At 40.5% G+C, this 25,330-nt stretch overlaps 1 protein-coding gene across 6 annotated transcripts in view; it reads left to right on the top strand.

Annotated features, from left to right (window-relative positions):
• Positions 1-25,330, top strand: part of DEUP1 (deuterosome assembly protein 1) — a 143,541-nt gene that overhangs the window by 45,902 nt on the left and 72,309 nt on the right. For all 6 annotated transcript variants that reach the window (XM_070365146.1, XM_070365145.1, XM_070365143.1 and 3 more), the window contains 3 exons: positions 4,562-4,675; positions 8,528-8,770; positions 21,719-21,864. In XM_070365146.1, coding sequence (XP_070221247.1) covers positions 4,562-4,675; positions 8,528-8,770; positions 21,719-21,864 — 503 coding nt within the window. The remainder of the gene's footprint in view (positions 1-4,561; positions 4,676-8,527; positions 8,771-21,718; positions 21,865-25,330) is intronic.

The raw sequence follows: 25,330 nt of genomic DNA, 5'->3' as shown, positions 1-25,330 counted from the left end.
GGAAACACTTCATGTACCTGTCTTTGTTTAGAGGCAGCTGAAAAATTAATGTGTAGGAGATGGACTGTTCCAGTTTTAGCCTACATCTAAGCATGTTTCTCCTTTGGGACAAACATTTAATACACTGATACAGTGATTGAACAGTGGGAAACAGCTTGCTCCAGTGAAATAACTTGACAGTTTAAACTTAAAATAGGGCCTGCTTGTCTCGTTTATTTGCCCTGTGACTGTTGGACTAGCTGATGACCTCACAGAGATTACATTTTTCACCAATAAATGGGGGCTAAGATTATCTTATAAGTGACATTGTGGTTATGGAAGAGGAAAATATGTTTGTGTATGTGTGTTTAGGCGCTCTCTGAAGTATCTGGGGTAAAAACACATGAGGTCTGAAAGTTGCCTTAAAATACTCCAGTGAAAAAGGTAGAGATGAGATACAGATGGTCTGACTTGACAGGAGTTAAACTGGGTGAAGGGTACATGGGAGTTTGTTTTACTCTCTGCTTTTATATAAGTATGAAAATTTTCATAAGAAAAAGTTAAAACTATCTTTCAAATGAAGGTTCATAGAGTCCTTGACCTATAGTAATCACTAAAGAAATGTTCATTCTACCTCTCAAGATTTAGTAGAGGGATTAAAATATATTTTTAACAATGTAACTTCTGCTATAAACTGATTTTAATGCCTCTGATCCACTCTTAACCACAAAGACCCAGAAAACGTTTCTAGCCATGGAGAACTTAATCTGGAGGGTTAGACAAGTGTACAGATGTGCCAGAACTGGACCCTGGGCTGACATCTCCAGTCTCTACAAAATTCTTACAGTCTCTTTCTCAGTCTCTGCATGGCCCCATAACTACTGGGTAGTGTGTGGTTGAAACCAATACATCTAAGACCAAGAAAGCCAGGACTATTATAAGTACCAGCTGACATGTTCATGATACACATTTTTATCCCTGTTTGGCCTCATTCTTGGCCTCATTTCTACCTGTTGTAGAATTTGTAAGGGAGAGATTGATGTTCCTGCCTTCTCCTATAGCATGCTGGGAAATGTGTATTTTCAAGATTGAGGTTGTTGGGTGTATGTATTAGTATTATTGCATTTATATCTATAAGTATTAGTATTATTGCACAGTTCATATATTATTGCAAGATATGAACTGTGCAAGTCAACCTTAGCCACATTTTGACTTCTGACTCCAAAAACTCCTTCCTAAATTAAACATTTTTAATAATCCACCTTGTATTGATGTGAAATGTTAACCTATTTTTTTTATTAGAGCCTAGTTTTGTAAATTTGTCACTATTTCTGAAGACCCTGTTTTCATGTACCTTATTTAAAACTGTCAAATGTCAGAATCAAAGTCAGTTACTTTCAATGAACTGTCTCCATTTATCTTAATACATATAGTCTATTTATCAGGGTTTTATTATACATTTAAAACAGGGTCTATCTATAGTTCTCCAACTTTATTACCCCCACTCAATTTCAGGTCACTTCTAATTACTATAAAAGCCTACTCATTTAGTAGTGAAGTCTTCCCTCACTGATTATTTGGGAGCTTGTGGATTTATAAAATGAAGATTTCCCCCAAATTCTTTAAAATCATTACTCTGTAGAAAATGTGAAATGCCATATTCTCATTTTAAACAAGATATAGCTTTCATTCTCTAAATTAGTCTATGTATTTTCCTGCATGGCCAATCCAGTCATTTCAGCCATCTTTGAAACACCACCAATCTCTCAAAATAGTTCCAATGAACTGTTTTCTAATTTGATGTATCATTGGAGACAGCTGAGAGAATCGTGGCGTCATCTGTATGGCTTTATGTGACACTGTTATTGTACTAACACTGTAAAATCATTTGTTTACATGTACGTTTCCCTACTTTATTATGTGCACGTGTGCTCAGTCGTGTCTGACTCTTTGTGACCCCATGGACTGTAGCCCTCCAGGCTCCTCTGTCCATGGGATTCTCCAGGCAAGACTACTGGAGTAGGTTGCCAGCGTCCTCCTCCAGGGAGTCTTCCTGACCCAGAGATCAAACCCGCATCTCCTGGGTCTCCTGTATTGGCAGGCCGATTCTCTACCACTGAGCCACCTGGGAAACCCTTGGTCCTTGTTTTTTGCTTTTTTTTTTTTCTTTCAAAAATTTGTTTCTTTTAAACATGTATTATTTTTAAATCCTCCTCTTTCCACAGTACCTGCTGGACACTAGATGCTTAATACTACTGAATTGATGATTGGAAACATCCATATGTTCATGCCATGTATCTACATTCAGTAATATCTCATATGGACTCAGTAGCTATAGAGTTTGTTTCCAGCCGTGTTATTTTCTTTGCAAAATTTAGTGAGAAATGTTTATATTTCTGGAAATACTAATACTGTGCTTTTCTTTGTACATTCAAGAAATGTAAGTGGTGCCTGGCACTTTGTCAGGCACTGTGAGCAATATAAAAGTAATGAAATCTGTAGTACTTAGTCTTAAGTTGCTTACAGCCTGAACAGAAAGAGAAGATATAATGGCCAGCCCTAGGCACAATAGAGAAAATGGAAGTTGCTCATTCGTGTCCAACTCTTTGCAACCCCATGGACTATACAGTCCATGGAATTCTCCAGACAAGAATCCTGGAGTGGGTAGCCGTTCCCTTCTCCAGGGGACCTTCCCAACCCAGGGACTGAACCCACATCTCCCACACTGCAGGCTGATTCTTATACTAGCTGAGCCACCAGGGAAGCCCAAAGCTGTCAAGTTTTCTTCAGGGTCCCCAAAGCCACATCCTTTTGTCTTGTAAATCTGTGAACAGATAATCATTCTCCATGAAGACACAACCTGAGCAAAAGTGTGAAGAACTGAGTGTCGCTTCTTTCCCAGCTCAGCCCAGTTGGTTCCGCCTAAGTAATGCTTAAAATTATCCAAGCCAGGCTTCAGCAATACATGAACTGTGAGCTTGCAGATGTTCAAGCTGGTTTTAGAAAAGGCAGAGGAACCAGAGATCAAATTGCTAACATCCCCTGGATCATCAAAAAAGCAAGAGAGTTCCAGAAAAACATCTATTTCTGCTTTGTTGACTATGCCAAAGCCTTTGACTGTGTGGATCACAATAAACTGTGGAAAATTCTGAAAGAGATGGGCATGCCAGACCACCTGACCTGCCTCTTGAGAAACCTGTATGCAGGTCAGGAAGCAACAGTTAGAACTGGACATGGAACAACAGACTGGTTCCAAATAGGAAAAAGAGTACGTCAAGGCCGTATATTGTCACCCTGCTTATTTAACTTCTATGCAGAGTACATCATGAGAAACGCTGGGCTGGAAGAAGCACAAGCTGGAATCAAGATTGCTGGGAGAAATATCAATAACCTCAGACATGCAGATGATACCACTGTTATGACAGAAAGTGAAGAACTAAAGAGCCTCTTGATGAAAGTGAACGAGGATAGTGAGAAAGTTGGCTTAAAGCTCAACATTCAGAAAACGAAGATCATGGCATCCAGTCCCATATCTTCATGGCAAATAGATGGGGAAACAGTGGAAATAGTGGCTGACTTTATTTTGGGGGGCTCCTAAATCACTGCAGATGGTGACTGCAGCCGTGAAATTAAAAGACACTTACTTCTTGGAAGGAAAGTTATGACCAACCTAGATAGCATATTGGAAAAGCAGAGACAATACTTTGCCAACAAAGGTCCATCTAGTCAAGGCTATGGTTTTTCCAGTAGTCATGTATGGATGTGAGAATTGGACTATAAAGAAAGCTGAGCACTGAAGAATTGATGCTTTTGAACTGTGGTGCTGGAGAAGATTTTTAAGAGTCCCTTGGACTGCAAGGACATCCAACCAGTCCATTCTAAAGGAGATCAGTCCTGAATATTCATTGGAAGGACTGATGCTAAAGCTGAAACTCCAATACTTTGGCCACCTGATGCAAAGAGCTGACTCATTTGAAAAGACCCTGATGCTGGGAAAGATTGAGGGCAGGAGGAGAGGGAGACAACAGGATGAGATGGTTGGATGGCATCACGAACTCAATGGACATGGGTTTGGGTAGACTCCAGGAGTTGGTGATGGACAGGGAGGCCTGGAATGCTGCGGTTCAAGGGGTCACAAAGAGTTGGACATGACTGAGCAACTGAACTGAACTGAACTGAAGGGAGGCCTGAGACGGTGGTGGCTCCGTTCTTGAGAACAGATTGCTCTTGGCTTCCCCTGAAAGCCACAGGGGACAAAGTCACTAAATTAGCCCAGGCCCCACCCCTCACAAACAAGGTAGCAGGTTTGGTGACTGAGTATAAAGAAAGGAAAAAAAACTTCTGGTGTCAGCTTAGGAAATAAAAGGAAGTACTGGTTGATGCAAAGAATTGTGTGAAACTCCATTATCAGTAACCAGTATTTGTTACAAGAAAAAAATTCTTAACAAAATCCTTATTTTTTAAAAAAATGCAGATTAAGTTCCATACTTTTTTCTCAGAACAAAGGTGCAAATGAAAGGTCTTATGTATTGTGCTTTAAAATGAATCATTTTTTTAGCTTCTATTTCTCTCTCTATTAAAGGAATTTAGAGCGAAGTCAAGAGAATGGGACAAGCAGGAGATACTGTATCAGACTCATCTGGTTTCTTTAGATGCTCAACAGAAAATATTATCTGAGAAATGTAATCAATTTCAGGTACGTTTTCTAATACTGTCTAATACTAAATTAGAATAAATTAGAGGTTAAACACTATTACTCTCTTTACCGTTCAGCATGTAATCTTTCTACAGATAGAAATACCAAGCAATGGAAAATAACCAGAGTAGGTCCAACGCTAGGTAGAGTTACAGGTGCATGAAATATAGTTAATGACTTTATATGTCCCAGAAGGTGGTGCTATTAAAAGTCTCCATTGTTATTATGTCATTATATAGCATGTTTTTGCATGCCTGTGGTGTTGGAGAAGACTCTTGAGAGTCCCTTGGACTGCAAGGAGATCCAACCAGTCCATTCTGAAGGAGATCAGCCCCGGGATTTCTTTGGAAGGAATGACGCTAAAGCTGAAACTCCAGTACTTTGGCCACCTCATGCGAAGAGTTGACTCACTGGAAAAGACTCTGATGGTGGGAGGGATTAGGGGCAGGAGGAGAAGGGGACGACAGAGGATGAGATGGCTGGATGGCATCGCTGACTCAATGGACATGAGTCTGAGTGAACTCCGGGAGTTGGTGATGGACAGGGAGGCCTGGCGTGCTGCGATTCATGGGGTCGCAAAGAGTTGGACATGACTGAGCGACTGATCTGATCTGATCTGATGGGCAAGTCATTTACGTTTAAGAAGGCTTGGTCCCTGCCCCCTAGTACTTTACAGTCTAGACACAGAGATAATACAGGTATAGGTCGACAGATAATGACAAGTGAATGGAAAGGATTCAGATCCTTTCAGCGGTCACAGGAATGAGAGAAAAATTTGAACTGAGATAGTCAGGAAACATCCTCCAACAGGAGTGGAATGAGGCGTGGACCTTGAAAAAGGGAGGTATTTTGAGACAGGAGAGAGTGTATTCGGGGTAGTGGAAATAATGAAAGCAAAGTCACTGAGGCATGAGAGCAGAAGGCAAGTTCCCAGAATAGGGGGTGGGCCGGCTGGGTGGAGGGCGCGTGGGAGGCGGGGGGGTGGCGGGAGGCGGGGCCTGGGGGCTGGTGCGGGTGGTAACCGAAAGCTTACCTAGGAAGTTGGAACAAAATAGAAAGCCCAGAGATAAATCCACGCACATATGGATACCTTATCTTCGACAAAGGAGGCAAGAATATACAGTGGATTAAAGACAATCTCTTTAACAAGTGGTGCTGGAAATCTGGTCAACCACTTGTAAAAGAATGAAACTAGAGCACTTTCTAACACCATACACAAAAATAAACTCAAAATGGATTACAGATCTAAACGTAAGACCAGAAACTATAAAACTCCTAGAGGAGAACACAGGCAAAACACTCTCTGACATACATCACAGCAGGATCCTCTATGACCCACCTCCCAGAATATTGGAAATAAAAGCAAAAATAAACAAATGGGATCTAATTAAACTTAAAAGCTTCTGCACAACAAAGGAAACTATAAGCAAGGTGAAAAGACAGCCTTCAGAATGAGAGAAAATAATAGCAAATGAAGCAACTGACAAACAACTAATCTCAAAAATATACAAGCAACTCCTACAGCTCAATTCCAGAAAAATAAATGACCCAATCAAAAAATGGGCCAAAGAACTAAATAGACATTTATCCAAAGAAGACATACAGATGGCTAACAAACACGTGAAAAGATGCTCAACATCACTCATTATCAGAGAAATGCAAATCAAAACCACTATGAGGTACCATTTGACCTCAGTCGGAATGGCTGCTATCCAGAAGTCTACAAGTAATAAATGCTGGAGAGGGTGTGGAGAAAAGGGAACCCTCTCACTGTTGGTGGGAATGCAAACTAGTACAGCCACTATGGAGAACAGTGTGGAGATTCCTTAAAAAACTGGAACTAGAACTGCCATATGACCCAGCAATCCCACTGCTGGGCATACACACTGAGGAAACCAGAATTGAAAGAGACACGTGTACCCCAATGTTCATCGCAGCACTGTTTATAATAGCCAGGACATGGAAGCAACCTAGATGTCCATCAGCAGATGAATGGATAAGAAAGCTGTGGTACATATACACAATGGAGTATTACTCAGCCATTAAAAAGAATACATTTGAATCAGTTCTAATGAGGTGGATGAAACTGGAGCCTATTATACAGAGTGAAGTAAGCCAGAAAGAAAAACACCAATACAGTATACTAACACCAATACAGTATACTAACTTTCTATATATGGAATTTAGAAAGATGGTAACAATAACCTGTATACAAGACAGCAAAAGAGATACTGATGTATAGAACAGTCTTTTGAACTCTGTGGGAGAGGGAAAGGGTGGGATGATTTGGGAGAATGGCATTGAAATATGTATAATATCATATATGAAACGAGTCGCCAGTCCAGGTTCGATGCACGATACTGGATGCTTGGGGCTGGTGCACTGGGACGAACCAGAGGGATGGTACGGGGAGGGAGGACGGAGAGGGGTTCAGGATGGGGAACACATGTATGCCTGTGGCGGATTCATTTCAATATATGGCAAAACCAATACAATATTGTAAAGTTTAAAAATAAAATAAAATTTAAAATATATATTAGTACTGTAAAAAAAACAAAGTTTATTCACGCTAGTAAGATGCTGTTTTGTTTGTTTCTTATATACTTCTTTTTCATTCTTTCTTTAAGTTACTTGAATATGTTATACGTGTTCCCTGAATTCACCAGCACAAAATAATCTGACAAAAGTGCTAACCTCATCCTCTACTCCATTCTTATCCATTTAATACAAACACTAAACAGCTAGGTGTTTATCTTCACATAATTTTTCTTTTGTTTGTACACATATGAAAATCTTTTTGGATGGAAATTATATATGTTTCTTTTTAAAAATTCGCCTTTTTACTTAATAAGCTATGGATAGCCTTTTGAGTTATTGCTTAATTATATTTCAGAGTATTTAGTATATATATGTGTGTGTATATACATATATATATATCATATACACCATAGTATATAGTAGATATACCATAATTCTTTCAAACATTTCTTTATTAATGAACACTCAGGTTGTTCCCAGTTTTCTGCTGTTACACAGTATTGTAACAAATGTCCTTGTATAAACATCTTTAAATACCAATACTCTCATTTTGTTAAATAAAAATCTTGGAAATGTTTGTTGAGCCAAAGGGTATGTTCCTTCAAATTTATAATAAATATTAGATTGTTTTATTTAAAAAATTATAGCAATTTACAATTCATGAACAGCCAAAGACGACTACTGTCCTGCCACCATGGAATATCAGTCTTTTGATTTTCACCAGCTTGAGAAACTGATAGTTATGTTGGCTTGCTTTGCTTTATGTTTCTCTGGCTGCTTGTAAGGTTGAGCATCTCTTTATGTGTTTCTTAGCCGTTTTCATTTCCTGTTCTGTGAATTGCCTGTGCACAAACTTTGCCCACTTTTCTTTTCTGGTATTTGTCTTTTTCTTATGATATATAGAAGTTTTTGTACTTCGGGAATTACATGTGTTATATGTGTTGACAGCTTTTTTCTACAATCCAGATTTGTTTATTTTGTTTATTTTTGGTCATATAGACATTTTCAACTATTGTTAAATTAAATCCATACTTTTTTCCTCTTTTTCATATCTTCTATATTTTATTTTTTGCTGAATAAGAATTTTCTACCCTACTCTGCATCTTTGCTCTGAGATTATAGAAATACGACTTCTCTTTACACCATCTGAAATTGAGGTTTTAGAATAAATACAAGTCTGAATTATGAAGGACAGAGCTTCGTTACTTAATAATATATTTAAAGATTTTTTCTAAATTTTTTCTGTCACTCTTGAACTTTATATATAAGCTTAGATATTCCCCGCTTCACTGACACAGGTTTCAAATTTCTCAGAAACAGGCACAAAGTTACCACACTCAGCTAAATGGTAAGAAACAAAGCATAGAAGACAGCAGCCCTGAAATTCCGCGGCTGGTATGTGAACCGGATTCGACTTGCGAAACCAGTGAAAGAGATGAATTCATTATTGAAAAATTAAAGTCAGCTGTGAGTGAAATAGCACTAAGCAGGAATAAGTTACAAGACGAAAATCAGAAGCTCTTACAAGAACTGAAAATGTACCAAAGACAGTGCCAGGTAAAGATTTATTTATTTTTCAACTGATACTGCCCTGGGTTATACAAATGATGACTCAATAGGTATATGGATTAAAAAGGTAATTTTTTTATTACACATGTAAATTCAGTTCACATTTCCTCTTTATAAGTAATTCTTACTTGATGAGTGAATTTAGTGATCCTGTGCGTACTGTCCCCCGCTAGGTGCTCTTGGGATCTTCAGCAATGCAGTAGGAATTACCAGCACAGTAGGTCAGGAGTCTCTCACAGACCTCTGTTCCTAAACACCGTGGCTCTTTAGCCACTCCACACCCTCTGAACCCACTGTTCATTCTGTGACCCTTGTGCCTCTGACTCTCAGGAAACCCTTAAGGGTTTGACCCTCTAATCACCTCGGTGAAAGGCATGCAGATCACTCCCTGTGATTTATCACTGTTAGGTTTATCATCAGTTCAGTTCAGTTCAGTTGCTCAGTCGTGTCCAACTCTTTGTGACCCCATGAATTGCAGCACGCCAGGCCTCCCTGTCCATCACCAACTCCCGGAGTTCACTCAGACTCACGTCCATCGAGTCAGTGATGCCATCCAGCCATCTCATCCTCTGTCGTCCCCTTCTCCTCCTGCCCCCAATCCCTCCCACCATCAGAGTCTTTTCCAATGAGTCAACTCTTCGCATGAGGTGGCCAAAGTATTGGAGTTTCAGCTTTAGCATCATTCCTTCCAAAGAAATCCCAGGGCTGATCTCCTTCAGAATGGACTGGTTGGATCTCCTTGCAGTCCAAGGGACTCTCAAGAGTCTTCTCCAACACCACAGTTCAAAAGCATCAATTCTTCGGCGCTCAGCCTTCTTCACAGTCCAACTCTCACATCCATACATGACCACTGGAAAAACCATAGCCTTGACTAGACGAACCTTTGTTGGCAAAGTAATGTCTCTGCTTTTGAATATGCTATCTAGGTTGGACATAACTTTCCTTCCAAGGAGTAAGCGTCTTTTAATTTCATGGCTGCAGTCACCATCTGCAGTGATTTTGGAGCCCTGAAAAATAAAGTCTGACACTGTTTCCACTGTTTCCCCATCTATTTCCCATGAAGTGGTGGGACCGGATGCCATGATCTTCATTTTCTGAATGTTGAGCTTTATGGATATGATCAATGGTTTTTCCAAGGATTAATTTTTTTAACTCAAACATCTTTCTTTTTTTATTTTTATCTCTCTCCTGGAACCACTAAGGTTATGTAGCATTCGTTAAAATTGTTCATCACCAACTTCTTGCCTAAGTGTGTGCTTGATATTCGTGGCTGTCCCAGTCACTTGAGATGTTCCATGGTTTTCTCTCTCAGTCTCCATCAGATCTCCCGCCTGCAAACGTTTGGCCTCTTCCTACCGATTCCTCCGTGTCAGCCCATTTCTGAGTCCCACTCTCTTCCCCCTCAGGTGGAGATCATGGCTCCTGGTCACCGCCTGAGCACTTCTCTAAGATACTCCGCCTCAGGCTCTTCTTCCAGGGCCATTTCTCAGTGTTTGGTCGACTGCCTCCCTCCTCCTGCCGCACTGTCTGTGAGATGACACGTGGGCCTCATCCTAGCCCTTCTTTCTCCACATCCATCTTCTATGTCCCCCGTCCCCAGGCTGGCAAGGAGTCGAACACAGACTCCCAGCTTCTCCTGCCCTGCGGCATTTCTCAGAGATGCTCCCCACCCCAAAATCCGGCTCCATTGGAGGAGGGGGTGTTATTCTAATGCACAGGAGAAAGCAGATGTAAACAAGCAAGCCCAGCTAAACCACAAATACTAAATGCTGAGGAACTCATACAGTTTCTAGAAACAGAAAAGACATTGATGCTGTTTTCTCTGGCTTCTCTAGAAGGTAAATGAGACAAGCACCTCCTCTTCTGCTCTAGAGCTCATCTGGTGTTCAGCTCACTGTCAGCCTCGCAGTGCTGGCGGAGCTGGGTTTGCGGTTCAGGCAGTTCTCACGGGCTTCCCTTCACCCGGGGCCTGCTTCCCCTTTGTCTCCCGGGATAGGAGCCACCGGTCACGCCTCTGGCTCTGCATTAAAGGCAACTTATATTTACATCTTTGTAGCTGTCTTTGTCAGAGAAGGCAATGGCACCCCACTCCAGTACTCATGCCCGGAAAATCCCGTGGATGGAGGAGCCTGGTGGGCTACAGCCCATGTGGTCGCTAAGAGTCTGACACGACTGAACAACTTCACTTTCACTTTTCACTTTCATGCACTGGAGAAGGAAATGGCAACCCACTCCAGTGTTCTTTCCTGGAGAATCCCAGGGACATAGGAGCCTGACAGGCTGCCGTCTATGGGGTCGCACAGAGTCGGACACAACTGAAGGGACTCAGCAACAGCAGCAGCAGCTGCTTTTGTACTGGTTGGATCCTGCACCAGGGTCACAGTCAATAAATGAAATTGGTTTTCTGGGTATTACCTGAATATTCTCCCCTTGTTCTCAGACTGAGGACTTCTCTTTGCCCCTTCTTGAGGTCTTTTTGGCTCTGGTCCCTAGGAATCTGTTTTCTGCTCCGACCTATTTTGTTCTGTTTTCATTGGTTTGCCTGAAACATATTTCTTCTGTAGCTCTAGTTATGAAGCTTGGTTCTACTTTTTAGTGAGATCCTGATTCTTCAAGAACATTAATTCCTTTTAATCTCTCCAAAAAGAGTTCTGTTTGGATTTATTACAGCCCAAGAACATTGTCTTTTATAGACAGAGATTCAGCTTTTGGTTCTTGGCTCACATGTGGAATAGAAATCTCTATTCCTGCCCAGTGTTCTAGGAAGAGGTTCTGTTCCCCTTTCATGGCAGCGTGACTGACTTTCTCTATAATGCTTTCCTTCATCAACCCCACTTTTCTCCTTCTCAGAACTTCATCTTTTATACTTTTCCAAGAAGTACACTGGAGAATCTTGTTAAAAGAAAGAAGGCTGCAAATGGAGGAAGTGTGTGCATTGAGAAGCATTAATAAATTAACATTCCCGGTCCAGATCACAACCCCTGCTGTCTCTGCGTGAGCACCGTAAGCCTGTGCTGCTCACCCTGTCACACTCGGGCTCCTGTGCACAAGTGAGAAAGTGCAGCCTGAGAGTGAATGCATTGCCGGAAGGTAGAGGACGTCACCTCCTGATGGCCAACGCCATGGTATCCATCCTTTAGCACGATTGTCATATTGATTGACCCTTCTAATGCATGATATGACTCATCCCTCACCCACGATTTTTACAGACTTGCAGGGTGGGAGTGGGGAGCTTACCTGAGGCTCGATCCCGCCTTTGCGTATGCCGGGGAGCCGGTGAGGCATTCCGCTCTTACCTGTACTCCTGAGAAGGCTCTGTAGGTTGTCTGGGCTAAGGAAGGTCCATGTTAGCAGGAATAGAGACACAGATGTAGAGAACAAACTCCTGGACCCTGCAGGGGAAAGGGAGGGTGGGATAAACTGGGAGAGGAATGTTGCCGTATATACAGTACCACGTGTAAGATAAACAGCTGGTGGGAAGCTGCTGTGTAGCTCACGGAGCTCAGCTTGGTGCTGTGATGATCTGGACAGATGGGATGGGTGTGGTGGGGAGAGAGGCTCAAGAGGGAGGGGCTCCAGTATACATATAGCTGGTTCACGTTGTTATACAGCAGAAACTAACAGCCTTGTAAAGCAATTATATTCCAATAATAAAATTTCTTAAAAAATGAAAGTTCATGTCACCCACTTTGACTTTTCCTTATAAATATTTATTAATGTACTTAATTTATTAACATTCCTAAATATATACCAACAGAATAAAAACCCAACTACTCATAGAAGTCAAAATAATTATAAAATATTTTGATTGATACTTATACTAAAGTTTATAAATATAACTATCTTAATTTCCTAACTGTTCTGAAAGAAAGGTGTTAGTTGCTCAGTCCTGTTTGCCTCTTTGAGATCCCGTGGACTGTAGCCCGCCAGGCTCCTCTGTCCATGGGATTCTCCAGGCAAGAATACTGGAATGGGTTGCCATTCCCTTCTCCAGGGGATCTTCCTGACCCTGGAATTGAACCCAGGTCTCCTGCATTGCAGGAAGATTCTTAACCATCTCAGCCATGAGCCACCAGGGAAGCTGATGTTCCTTTAAATCAGTGATTCTCTACTGAGGTGATTTTGCTTCCCCAGTGACACTTGGCAATACTTGTCATATGTTAGTGCTCCACAATACAGTCTTTGGTTATCACTACAGGGAAGAGGGGTGTTATTGGCATTTAGTGGGTAGAGGTTTGGGTTGCTGCTAAACATCTAAAACAATCTCACAATGTACGAGACAAACCCCACAACAAAGAATTATACAGACCAAATTGTAAATTTTGCTGAGGCTGAGAAACCTTGCTTTAAATTTTGAAATGTTATTTTTCTCATAGACTTCACCAGTAATTCTCTAAGTGTACTTGTGATGTTTTCCAGAGTTAATGATAAATTTTGCTGTGACTGGGTTTTATTTATTTATAATCCACCAATTTCTATGGTTAAGTTTCCCAAAATTAGTTTTACAGATTTTTGTTCATGTAAAAACTAATTTATTTATCCTTGGATCTAAGAGCATTAGTAAATTTAAACATCTCCATTGTATACTTTACAAGGGATTGACTTGTTTAAAAAAAGCAATTCAAATTATTCTGGATTAAGTTTCACACACCAAAAAGTGTTATAGTTCTAATGAAAAGACTTTTGAGAAATAATTTGCTTCAAAACCTTCAAGATGTCTAAAAATTTTATAACTAAACAGATGGGCCTTAAACTTGTTTTACAAAAATTATGTTTTACCAAATGGGAATAATTAGAGGTGAATGATCACTATAACCAGTGCGTGTTTTTAGAAACAAGTTTCTCGTCTCTTTTTGAGAAACTGTCATGTGTTAGTGCTCCGCATCTTGCACATACATTTAAAAAGACAACCGTTTCAGCCCGCAGTACTGTCACTTACTGTATATAAAATTCTCTTTCGTTTACAACGCACTTTAATGCCAGCTGCATCTGAATTTCCACAGAATCACATCTTCTCACTTGTCTTTCTACAACCTTGAAATGTGTCAGCAGACACATCTATTCCATTACATGTATTTATTTTCTGTGCTGCACTACACTCACATTTTGAAAGTGTGCAATATTTCCCATTGGTATTCAATGACAGAAATAAATTGTTCTGTATTTTTTCTAATATCTATGCCAAAAAATATGACCTTTCTTTGCTTGTTAATGTGTCATTAAGCTATTAGAGCCGCACAGTCCTATAGAAATATAATACACAAATGTAACTTAAACTTTACTAGGAGAAGGCAATGGCACCCAACTCCAGTACTCCTGCCTGGAAAATCCCACGGACGGAGGAGCCTGGTGGGCTACAGTCCATGGGGTCGCTAGGAGTCAGACACGACTAAGCGACTTCACTTTCACTTTTCACTTTTCACTTTCATGCATTGGAGAAGGAAATGGCAACCCACTCCAGTACTCTTGCCTGGAAAATCTTATGGACAGAGGAGCCTGGTGGGCTGCAGTCCATGGGGTCGCTAAGAGCCAGACACGACTGAGCGACTTCACTTTGACTTTTCACTTTCATGCATTGGAGAAGGAAATGGCAACCCATTCCAGTGTTCTTGCCTGGAGAATCCCATGGACAGGGGAGCCCTGATGGGGTGCCATGTATGGGGTCGCACAGAGTTGGGCATGACTGAAGCGACTTAGCAGCAGCAGTAGCCACATTAAAAAATGTCATAAGAAATGGGTAAAATTAATATATAATAGTAATAAATTTTATTCAGCACAACACATATCCAAAGTGTTATCATTTCAACATAAAATCAATGTCAAAAAATTATTAATGAGATATTTTACATTTCTTTTCATAATTAGCCTTCAAAATCCAGTGTATATGTTACACTTGCAGCACATCTCAATTTGGATATTAAGTATCACCGGGAATACCTGATCTGTATTTAGATTTTATAAAATTTACAGTTAAAATTTTAGACTTGCATACACACACAAGTTGTTCCAAGTAAACTTGACAGTGTTCCAGTAACTGAATCAAGTACCAAAGAATCGTTTTCCTGAATATTTGCATCCACATTGGCAAATAATTGATTTGACTTTTTATACAAAAGCATGCTAATTTTAAAACTACATCTAAGTTAAATCCCCAATTCTTGTGTCAACCCAGTACTATTGACTTTGAATTCAAAGGGATATTACATAAGTCAAAAAAGCAACTCAATTTATCAATAGCAATAAAGCTTCTTTTCTTATACTCTATAGTAAATTTATAAGGCTGTCAATTAAAAACTTTCACATATTCCTACATGTTAGAAAAACGTGTCGAATCATTATTTATTGTAAGTTTCAGGTTTAACTTCTCTTTTCTGTGTCTCTGGATCACAAATAAGCCTTTTATCCCTTAATGATATCTCCAAATGTGACGCTTTTAGGTATTATTGTCTAATGACAGTACATAAATGACTCATTATTATCAGATTTTATAGAATTTTTGTCAGTTGTCACCCATGGTGATACTACATTTTGCTGGTCTGGAGTTAGAGCCCTCTTGTGACCCCTCTTCCCCAAGGAAGGCAGGCCCACTCCTCTACATGCAGTTTCACGTTCGATTGCTCCCTGGTGGCAAATTTGCAATGCAGGGAGCCCAGAGAATACCTTCTTAAATTGGGTAAAGTAATGCATGACATCCACATAAAGTTTATTTCAGTTCAGTTCAGTTCAGTCAGTCAGTCGTGTCTGACTCTTTGTGACCCCATGGACTGCAGGACACAGGCCTCCCTGTCCATCACCAACTCCCGGAGTCCACCCAAACCCATGTCCATTGAGTCAGTGATGCCATCCAACCATCTCATCCTCTGTCGTCCCCTTATCCTTCTGCCCTCAATCTTTCCCAACATCAGGGTCTTTTCAAATGAGTCAGTTCTTCGCATCAGGTGGCCAAAGTACTGGAGTTTTAGCATCAACATCAGTCCTTACAATGAACACCCAGGACTGATCTCCTTTAAGATGGACTGGTTGGATCTCCGTGCAGTCTCAAGGGACTCTCAAGAGTCTTCTCCAACACCACAGTTCAAAAGCACCAATTTTTCGGCACTCAGCTTTCTTTATAGTCCAGCTCTCACATCCATACATGACCACTGGAAAAACCATAGCCTTAACTAGACGGACCTTTGTTGGCAAAGTAATGTCTCTGCTTTTTAATATGCTCTCTAGGTTGGTCATAACTTTCCTTCCAAAGAGTAAGCGTCTTTTAATTTCATGGCTGCAGTCACCATCTGCAGTGATTTTGGAGCCCAAAAAAATAAAGTCTGACACTGTTTCCACTGTTTCCCCATCTATTTCCCATGAAGTGATGGGACCGGATGCCATGATCTTAGTTTTCTGAACATTGAGCTTTAAGCCAACTTCTTCATTCTCCTCTTTAACTTTTATCAAGAAGCTTTTTAGTTCTTCTTCACTTTCTGCCATAAGGGTGGTGTCATCTGCACATGTGAGGTTACTGATATTTCTCCTGGCAATCTTGATTCTAGCTTGTGCTTCCTCCAGCCCAGCGTTTCTCATGATGTACTCTGCATATAAGTTAAATAAGCAGGCGGACAATATATAGCCTTGACGTACTCTTTTTCCTATTTGGAACCAGTCTGTTGTTCCATGTCCAGTTCTAACTGTTGCTTCCTGACCTGCATACAGGTTTCTCAAGAGTCAGGTCAGGTATTCTGGTATTCCCATCTCTTTCATAATTTTCCACGGTTTATTGTGATCCACACAGTCAAAGGCTTTGGCATAGTCAACAAAGCAGAAATAGATATTTTTCTGGAACTCTCTTGCTTTTTCCATGATCCAGTGGATGTTGGCAATTTGATATCTGGTTCCTCTACCTTTTCTAAAACCAGCTTGAACATCTGGAAGTTCACGGTTAAATAACCACAGCTGAAGCCTGGCTTGGAGAATTTTGAGCATTACTTTACTAGCGTGTGAGATGAGTGCAATTGTGCAGTAGTTTGAGCATTCTTTGGCATTGCCTTTCTTTGGGATTGGAATGAAAACCGACCTTTTCCAGTCCTGTGGCCACTGCCGAGTTTTCCAAATTTGCTGGCATATTGAGTGCAGCACTTTCACAGCATCATCTTGCAGGATTTGAAATAGCTCAACTGAAATTCTGTCACCTCCACTAGCTTTGTTCGTAGTGATGCTTCCTAAGGCCTAAAATTTGTCTATTTGCTAATCTCTTATTTCATATTTCTTTTGTTTATTTTGGAATTGTATCTCATCTGAAAAATCTGCACTGTTTGAGATAGGAACTTTATTAAATCATCTATTTGAATATATTTTCCTACTTATTTCCAAATAAGCTAGGAATATCTGGGGCTAGTAATATCTTTAGGTCTCCTGGAAAACAATATATTATATTTAAGACTTTGGTTAAAAAAACTGTTTATATGGGACCTTATATGTCCTATACTGTCTATACAATTATAATTCTAAGCTGTGAAATTTTGGATAAGAATTAATAAAACATATCCATATGAAAGCTTATACATAAATTTCATAACAGCATTTTTCATAATAGCTAAAAAGATAAAATATCCAATTGTCTATCAACTTAGGAACAAACAAAATGGTATATCTATACAGTTAAGTATTATTAGCCAATAAAAAGGAATGAAGTACTTTACATGCTGCAACATGGATGAACCTTGAAAGCCGCATATTGTATGATTCTATTTGTCTGAATTGTGCAGAATAGGTAATTCCGTAGAGACAAAACATACATTAGTGGTTTCCCGGGCTGAGAAGGAAGGGAAAATGAGGCGTGGCTGCTGATGGGTTTGTGATGGAAATACTCTGGAATTAAATCGTGGTGATACTTGCACAGCTTTGTGAATATGCTCAAATCCACTGAACTCTACACTTTAAGGGTGAATATTATGATATATCGATTATATTTGAATGAATGTTATTGATGTATAAAGAATTATTAAATGACTTTTTGAAAATATCAATAGTGTTGTTTATGGTCTTTATTCAGTTTAGTTCAGTTGCTCAGTTATCTCCAACTCTTTGCAACCCCATGAACTGCAGCATGCCAGGCCTCCCTGTCCATCACCAACTCCCAGATCCATGAGTCTGGGTCCACCCAGATCCATGTCCATTGAGTCGGTGATGCCATCCAGCCATCTCATCCTGTGTCGTCCCCTTCTCCTCCTGCCCTCAATCTTTCCCAACATCAGGGTCTTTTCAGATGAGTCAGTTCTTAGCACCAGGGGGCCAAAGTATTGGAGTTTCAGCTTTAACATCAGTCCCTCCAGTGAACACAGGACTGATCTCCTTTGTGATGGACTGGTTGGATCTCCTTGCAGTCCAAGGGACTCTCAAGAGTCTTCTCCAACACCACAGTTCAAAAGCATCAATTCTTTGGCACTCAGCTTTCTTTATAGTCCAACTCTCACATCCATACATGACCACAGGAAAAACCATAGCCTTGACTAGACGGACCTTTGTTACCAAAGTAATGTCTCTGCTTTTCAATATGCTGTCTAGGTTGGTCATAACTTTCCTTCCAAGGAGTAAATGTCTTTATTAGCAGTGCCCTAAGAGCAGCCCTGCCCTCATCTTTACCAATAAAGTGCAGGTTTGTTTTACTTATTTTTCATGAAAAAATTATTTTTGAGTCTTAAATGTTCTACCTAGACTAGTAGACAAAAGATTTGAATTTTTCCATTGCAGAATCTGCCACTTATGAGCTGTGTAACTTTGGGCCAACCCTGGCCCTCAATTTGCTCATCTGTAAAAATGGAAATTTTTACAATTGTTGACCATTACCAGATGGTCAACACTGAAATCAGATTGATTATATTCTTTGCAGCCAAAGATGGAGAAGCTCTATACAGTCAGCAAAAAGAAGACCGGGAGCAGACTGGCTCAGATCATGAACTTATTGCCAAATTCAGACTTAAATTGAAGAAAGTAAGGAAACCCACTACAGCATTCAGGTATGACCTGAATCAAATCCCTTATGATTATACAGTGGAAGTGAGAAGTAGATTTAAGGGATTAGATATGATAGAGTGCCTGATGAACTATGGACGGAGGTTCGTGACATTGTACAGGAGACAGGGATCAAGACCATCCCCATGGAAAAGATGCAAAAAAGCAAAATGGCTGCCTGGGGAGGCCTTATAAATAGCTGTGAAAAGAAGAGAAGCGAAAAGCAAAGGAGAAAAGGAAAGATATAAGCATCTGAATGCAGAGTTCCAAAGAATAGCAAGAAGAGATAAGAAAACCTTCCTCAGCGATCAATGCAAAGAAATAGAGAAAAACAACAGAATGGGAAAGACTAGAGATCTCTTCAAGAAAATTAGAGATAACAAGGGAACATTTCATGCAAAGATGGGCTCAATAAAGGACAGAAATGGTAGGGACCTAACAGAAGCAGAAGATATTAAGAAGAGGTGGCAAAAATACACAGAAGAACTGTACAAAAAAGATCTTCATGACCCAGATAATCATGATAGTGTGATCACTGACCTAGAGCTAGACATCCTGGAATGTGAAGTCAAGTGGGCCTTAGGAAGCATCACTACGAATAAAGCTAGTGGAGATGATGGAATTCCAGTTGAGCTATTTCAAATCCTGAAAGATGATGCTGTGAAAGTGCTGCACCCAATATGCCAGCCAATTTGGAAAACTCAGCAGTGGCCACAGGACTGGAAAAGGTCAGTTTTCATTCCAATCCCAAAGAAAGGCAATGCCAAAGAATGCTCAAACTACTGCACAATTGCACTCATCTCACACGCTAGTAAAGTAATGCTCAAAAAAGCCAGGCTTCAGCAATACGTGAACCGTGAACTTCCAGATATTCAAGCTGGTTTTAGAAAAAGCAGAGGAACCAGAGATCAAATTGACAACATCTGCTGGATCACGGAAAAATCAAGAGAGTTCCAGAAAAACATCTATTTATGCTTTATTGACTATGCCAAAGCCTTTGACTGTGTGGATCACAATAAACTGTGGAAAATTCTGAAAGAGATGGGAATACCAGACCACCTGACCTGACTCTTGAGAAACCTGTATGCAGGTCAGGAAGCAACAGTTAGAACTGGACATGGAACAACAGACTGGTTCCAAATAGGAAAAGGAGTACATCAAGGCTGTGTATTGTCACCCTGCTTATTTAACTTATATGCAGAGTACATCATGAGAAACGCTGGGCTGGAAGAAGCACAAGCTAGAATCAAGATTGCTGGGAGAACTATGAATAACCTCAGATATTCAGATGACACCACCCTTATGGCAGAAAGTGAAGAAGAACTAAAAAGCCTCTTGATGAAAGTGAAAGAGGAGAATGAAGAAGTTGGCTTAAAGCTCAATGTTCAGAAAACTAAGATCATGGCATCTGGTCCCATCACTTCATGGGAAATAGATGGGGAAACAGTGGAAACAGTGTCAGACTATTTTTTAGGGCTCCAAAATCACTGCAGATGGTGATTGTAGCCATGAAATTAAAAGACACTTACTCCTTTGAAGGAAAGTTATGACCAACCTAGATAGCATATTGAAAAGCAGAGATATTACTTTGCCAACAAAGGTCCGTCTAGTCAAGGCTATGGTTTTTCCTGTGGTCATGTATGGATGTGAGAGCTGGACTATAAAGAAAGCTGAGTGCCGAAAAATTGGTGCTTTTGAACTGTGGTGTTGGAGAAGACTCTTGAGAGTCCCTTGGACTGCAAGGAGATCCAACCAGTCCATCCTAAAAGAAATCAGTCCTGTGTGTTCATTGGAAGGACTGATGTTGACACTGAAACTCCAGTGCTTTGGCCACCTGATGCACAGAGTTGACTCACTGGAAAAGGCTCTGATGTTTGGAGGGATTGGGGGCAGGAGGAGAAGGGGACGACAGAGGATGAGATGTCTGGATGGCATCACTGACTCGATGGACATGAGTTTGAGTAAACTCCTGGAGTTGGCGATGGACAGGGAGGCCTGGCGTGCTGTGATTCATGGGGTCCCAAAGAGTCAGACACAACTGAGCTACTAAACTAAACTGAACTGAAAAATGGCAGTAGATTTGATGACTGATTCACTGCAGGCCATCTCGAACCTTCTCCACTCTCAGAAATTCCCTTTTCAAGGCCCACTTCCACCTCTCCTTCCACTGGCATTGCCTTTGTCCTTCACAAGGAAAATACAAGCCAACAGATGTCCGCTCTCCTACCCCTCCTTCCAAATGCGTGTGTCTCCAGTCCATCTTCCTCCCTTCCTTCCTGTTGAAAGGGCAGCGGGACTCTCTTCTCCTTTAGGCCACTCTTTCACTTGTGCTTTGGGACCCACCTCACCCACCTTCTCTGGACCCTGACAGCATCAGTGTTAGCCCTTCTCTGTCCCAGCTGGATCCTTCCCAACAGCTTCTAAACTTGCTCAGGCCTCTGCTATTATCCAAATGAAACATGGGGCTCACAGGATTGCTGGTGTTTCTAGTTACCAGCTAAAGTAGGGCTACTGTTGGGCAATAAAGGAACCATAAACCACAGTTTATAATTCACGTTGTTGGCCAGCTTTGAAATTAGGTTTTTCTTGGCCATTCGCAATTATTTGCATTAATCCAAATTTTAGGCGTTGGTACTCATGCTTTTATGTTTCCCTCTTTCATGTACTATGGCCATATGTGGATGATTCTTTGTCTTTATTACTAGACTGTGAGCTTGTGAGGACAGATCCTGTGTCTGTATCCTCAGGGCTGAGCAGAGTTAAGAGTTCAGTAAGTATTTGTTGAATAAAGGAATGAAATTCTGTAAAGCTAAGCCAGCAAAGGACTAGGTATCAGGTCATTTGAAATTAGGATGCTTCATATATATTAAATATTTTAAAATGTATTGCATACATCATGATATCCAAATGTGAGCATTGAAAAATTTTGATGTTTTTATTTAGGCCATGGAAACAGGACTCTCAGAAGTGAAAAGTGAGTTACAGTCACGTGATGATCTCTTGAGAATTATAGAAATGGAACGATTGCAGTTGCACAGAGAACTGTTAAAACTAGGAGAGTCCCAAAGTACTCAAGAAAATAAGAAAAGGTATTTTTATATTCAGCAACCTGAGAAGAACTGTTCAAAACATGATGCTTAAATATTTTTAAGAGTGTTATGTTTGAAATTGGAATTAAAAGTCTGTTTTGTATTGTTATGCTATTAATTATAAGGTATTATTAGATATTAAAAATAAAGGTAGTGATTATTTTATCTTCAAAATCTATGTCTTTACTTACCTGGAATATTATAGCATGTTCTGATATTATGGATACTTATGAACTCAAAGACTTTCTTAGGACATTTATTCTTCAGAATATTGTATGAACAATAGTATCAGTTCAGTTCAGTTCAGTCACTCTGTCGTGTCCGACTCTTCACAACCCCATGAATCGCAGCATGCCAGGCCTCCCTGTCCATCACCAACTCCCGGAGTTCACTGAGACTCACGTCCATCAAATCAGTAATGCCATCCAGCCATCTCATCCTCTGTCGTCCCCTTCTCCTCCTGCCCCCAATCCCTCCCAGCATCAGAGTCTTTGCCAATGAGTCAACTCTTCCCATAAGGTGGCCAAAGTACTGGAGTTTCAGCTTCAGCATCATTCCCTCCAAAGAAATTCCAGGGCTGATCTCCTTCAGAATGGACTGGTTGGATCTCCTTGCAGTCCAAGGGACTCTCAAGAGTCTTCTCCAACACCACAGTTCAAAAGCATCAATTCTTCGGTGCTCAGCCTTCTTCACAGTCCAACTCTCACATCCATACATGACCTCTGGAAAAACCATAGCCTTGACTAGACGGACCTTTGTTGGCAAAGTAATGTCTCTGCTTTTGAATATGCTATTTAGGTTAGTCATAACTTTCCTTCCAAGGAGTAAGTGTCTTTTAATTTCATGGCTACAATCACCATCTGCAGTGATTTTGGAGCCCTGAAAAATAAAGTCTGACACTGTTTCCACTGTTTCCCCATCTATTTCCCATGAAGTGATGGGACCGGATGCCATGATCTTTGTTTTCTGAATGTTGAGCTTTAAACCATCTTTTTCACTCTCCACTTTCACTTTCATCAAGAGGCTTTTGAGTTCCTCTTCACTTTCTGCCATAAGGGTGGTGTCATCTGCATATCTGAGGTTATTGATATTTCTCCCGGCAATCTTGATTCCAGCTTGTGTTTCTTCCAGCCCAGCGTTTCTCATGATGTACTCTGCATAGAAGTTAAACAGGGTGAAAATATACAGCCTTGACATACTCCTTTTCCTATTTGGAACCAGTCTGTTGTCCCATGTCCAGTTCTAACTGTTGCTTCCTGACCTGCATACAGATTTCTCAAGAGGCAGGTCGGGTGGTCTGGTATTCCCATCTCTTTCAGAATTTTCCACAGTTTATTGTGATCCACACAGTCAAAGTCTTTGGCATAGTCAATAAAGCAGAAATAGATGTTTTTTCTGGAACTCTCTTGCTTTTTCCATGATCCAGGGGATGTTGGCAATTTGATCTCTGGTTCCTCTGCCTTTTCTAAAACCAGCTTGAACATCAGGAAGTTCACGGTTCACGTATTACTGAAGCCTGGCTTGGAGGATTTTGAGGATTACTTTACTAGCATGTGAGATGAGTGCAATTGTGTGGTAGTTTGAGCATTCTTTGTCATTGCCTTTCTTTGGGATTGGAATGAAAACTGACCTTTTCCAGTCCTTTGGCCACTACTGAGTTTTCCCAAGTTCTAGCATATTGAGTGCAGCACTTTCACAGCATCATCTTTCAGGATTTGAAATAGCTCCATTGGAATTCCATCACCTCCACTAGCTTTGTTCGTAGTGAGGCTTTCTAAGGCCCACTTGACTTCACATTCCAGGATGTCTGGCTCTAGGTGAGTGATCACACCATCGTGATTATCTGGGTCGTGAAGATCTTTTTTGTACAGTTCTTCTGTGTATTCTTGCCATCTCTTCTTAATATCTTCTGCTTCCATTAGGTCCATACCATCTCTGTCCTGTATCAAGCCCATCTTTGCATGAAATGTTCCCTTGTTATCTCTAATTTTCTTGAAGAGATCTCTAGTCTTTCCCATTCTGTTGTTTTCCTCTATTTCTTTGCATTGATCGCTGAAGAAGGCTTTCTTATCTCTTCTTGCTATTCTTTGGAACTCTGCATTCAGATGCTTGTATCTTTCCTTTTCTCCTTTGCTTTTCACTTCTCTTCTTTTCACAGCTATTTGTAAGGCCTCCCCAGGCAGCCATTTTGCTTTTTTGCATTTCTTTTCCATGGGGATGGTCTTGATCCCTGTCTCCTGTACAGTATCACAAACCTCATTCCATAGTCCATCAGGCACTCTATCAGATCTAGGCCCTTAAATCTATTTCTTACTTCCACTGTATAATCATAAGGGATTTGATTTAGGTCCTAACTGAATGGTCTAGTGGTTTTCCCTACTTTCTTCAATGTAAGTCTGAATTTGATAATAAGGAGTTCATGATCTGAGCCACAGTCAGTTCCTGGTCTTGTTTTTGTTGACTGTATAGAGCTTCTCCATCTTTGGCTGCAAAGAATATAATCAATCTGATTTCGGTGTTGACCATCTGGTGATGTCCATGTGTAGAGTCTTCTCTTGTGTTGTTGGAAGAGGGTGTTTGCTATGACCAGTGCATTTTCTTGGCAAAACTCTATTAGTCTTTGCCCTGCTTCATTCCGTATTCCAAGGCCAAATTTGCCTGTTACTCCAGGTGTTTCTTGACTTCCTACTTTTGCATTCCAGTCCCCTATAATGAAAAGGACATCTTTTTTGGGTGTTAGTTCTAAAAGGTCTTGTAGGTCTTCATATAATTAAATATTAGCTCCATACTATAAACAATCAGTGTTTATAAATAAGATTTACTACATGTTTTTCAAATGTTTTTATGTTGATGGTCTTAAGCGTCAACTTTTCACTCATAAATGTTTTATTTATTTTGGCCTCCAAACTCATCACCTTGTCAGTTCCATTAAGAGTTTTGTTAGGGCAGATGTTTTATCCTCTTTTAAAGTCAGGAATTGTGTAGCATATAACCACAAAGGAAATGGCACTGCTGAGGATTATTAAATGTCTATATTTGTGAATAAGACTGTTCTAACTATTCCCTGCTGTTCCAATTCTCAGTAGACCTTGAGTCCTTCTCACATCTGAAGGCTAATGCCAGATCAGTGATAGGACTTTAGAAACTGAATGGCCAAAAGAGGATGGATATTTATTGAAAGATGATTACATTGTTTTAAAGTGTTAGTTGCTCAGTCATGTCTAACTCCTTGTGACCCCATAGACTGTAGCCCACCATGCTCCTCTGACCATGGGATTCTCCAGGCAAGAGTACTGGTGTGGGTTACTATGCCCTCCTCCAGGGGATCTCCCTGACCCAGGGATCGAACTGGGGTCTCCTGCACTGCAGGCAGGTTCTTTACTATCTGAGCCACCAAGGGAAGCATTATTTTTTCAAAGCTGTAGGACCTGCTAGCATTCCTTTGAGGTCTTCAAATGGCAAATTA

This window comes from Bos mutus, chromosome 29 (genome assembly GCF_027580195.1).
Source record: "Bos mutus isolate GX-2022 chromosome 29, NWIPB_WYAK_1.1, whole genome shotgun sequence".
Taxonomy (NCBI): domain Eukaryota; kingdom Metazoa; phylum Chordata; class Mammalia; order Artiodactyla; family Bovidae; genus Bos; species Bos mutus.
The sequence above is the reverse complement of the archived record's forward strand: the minus strand, read 5'-3'. Positions and strand labels throughout refer to the sequence as shown.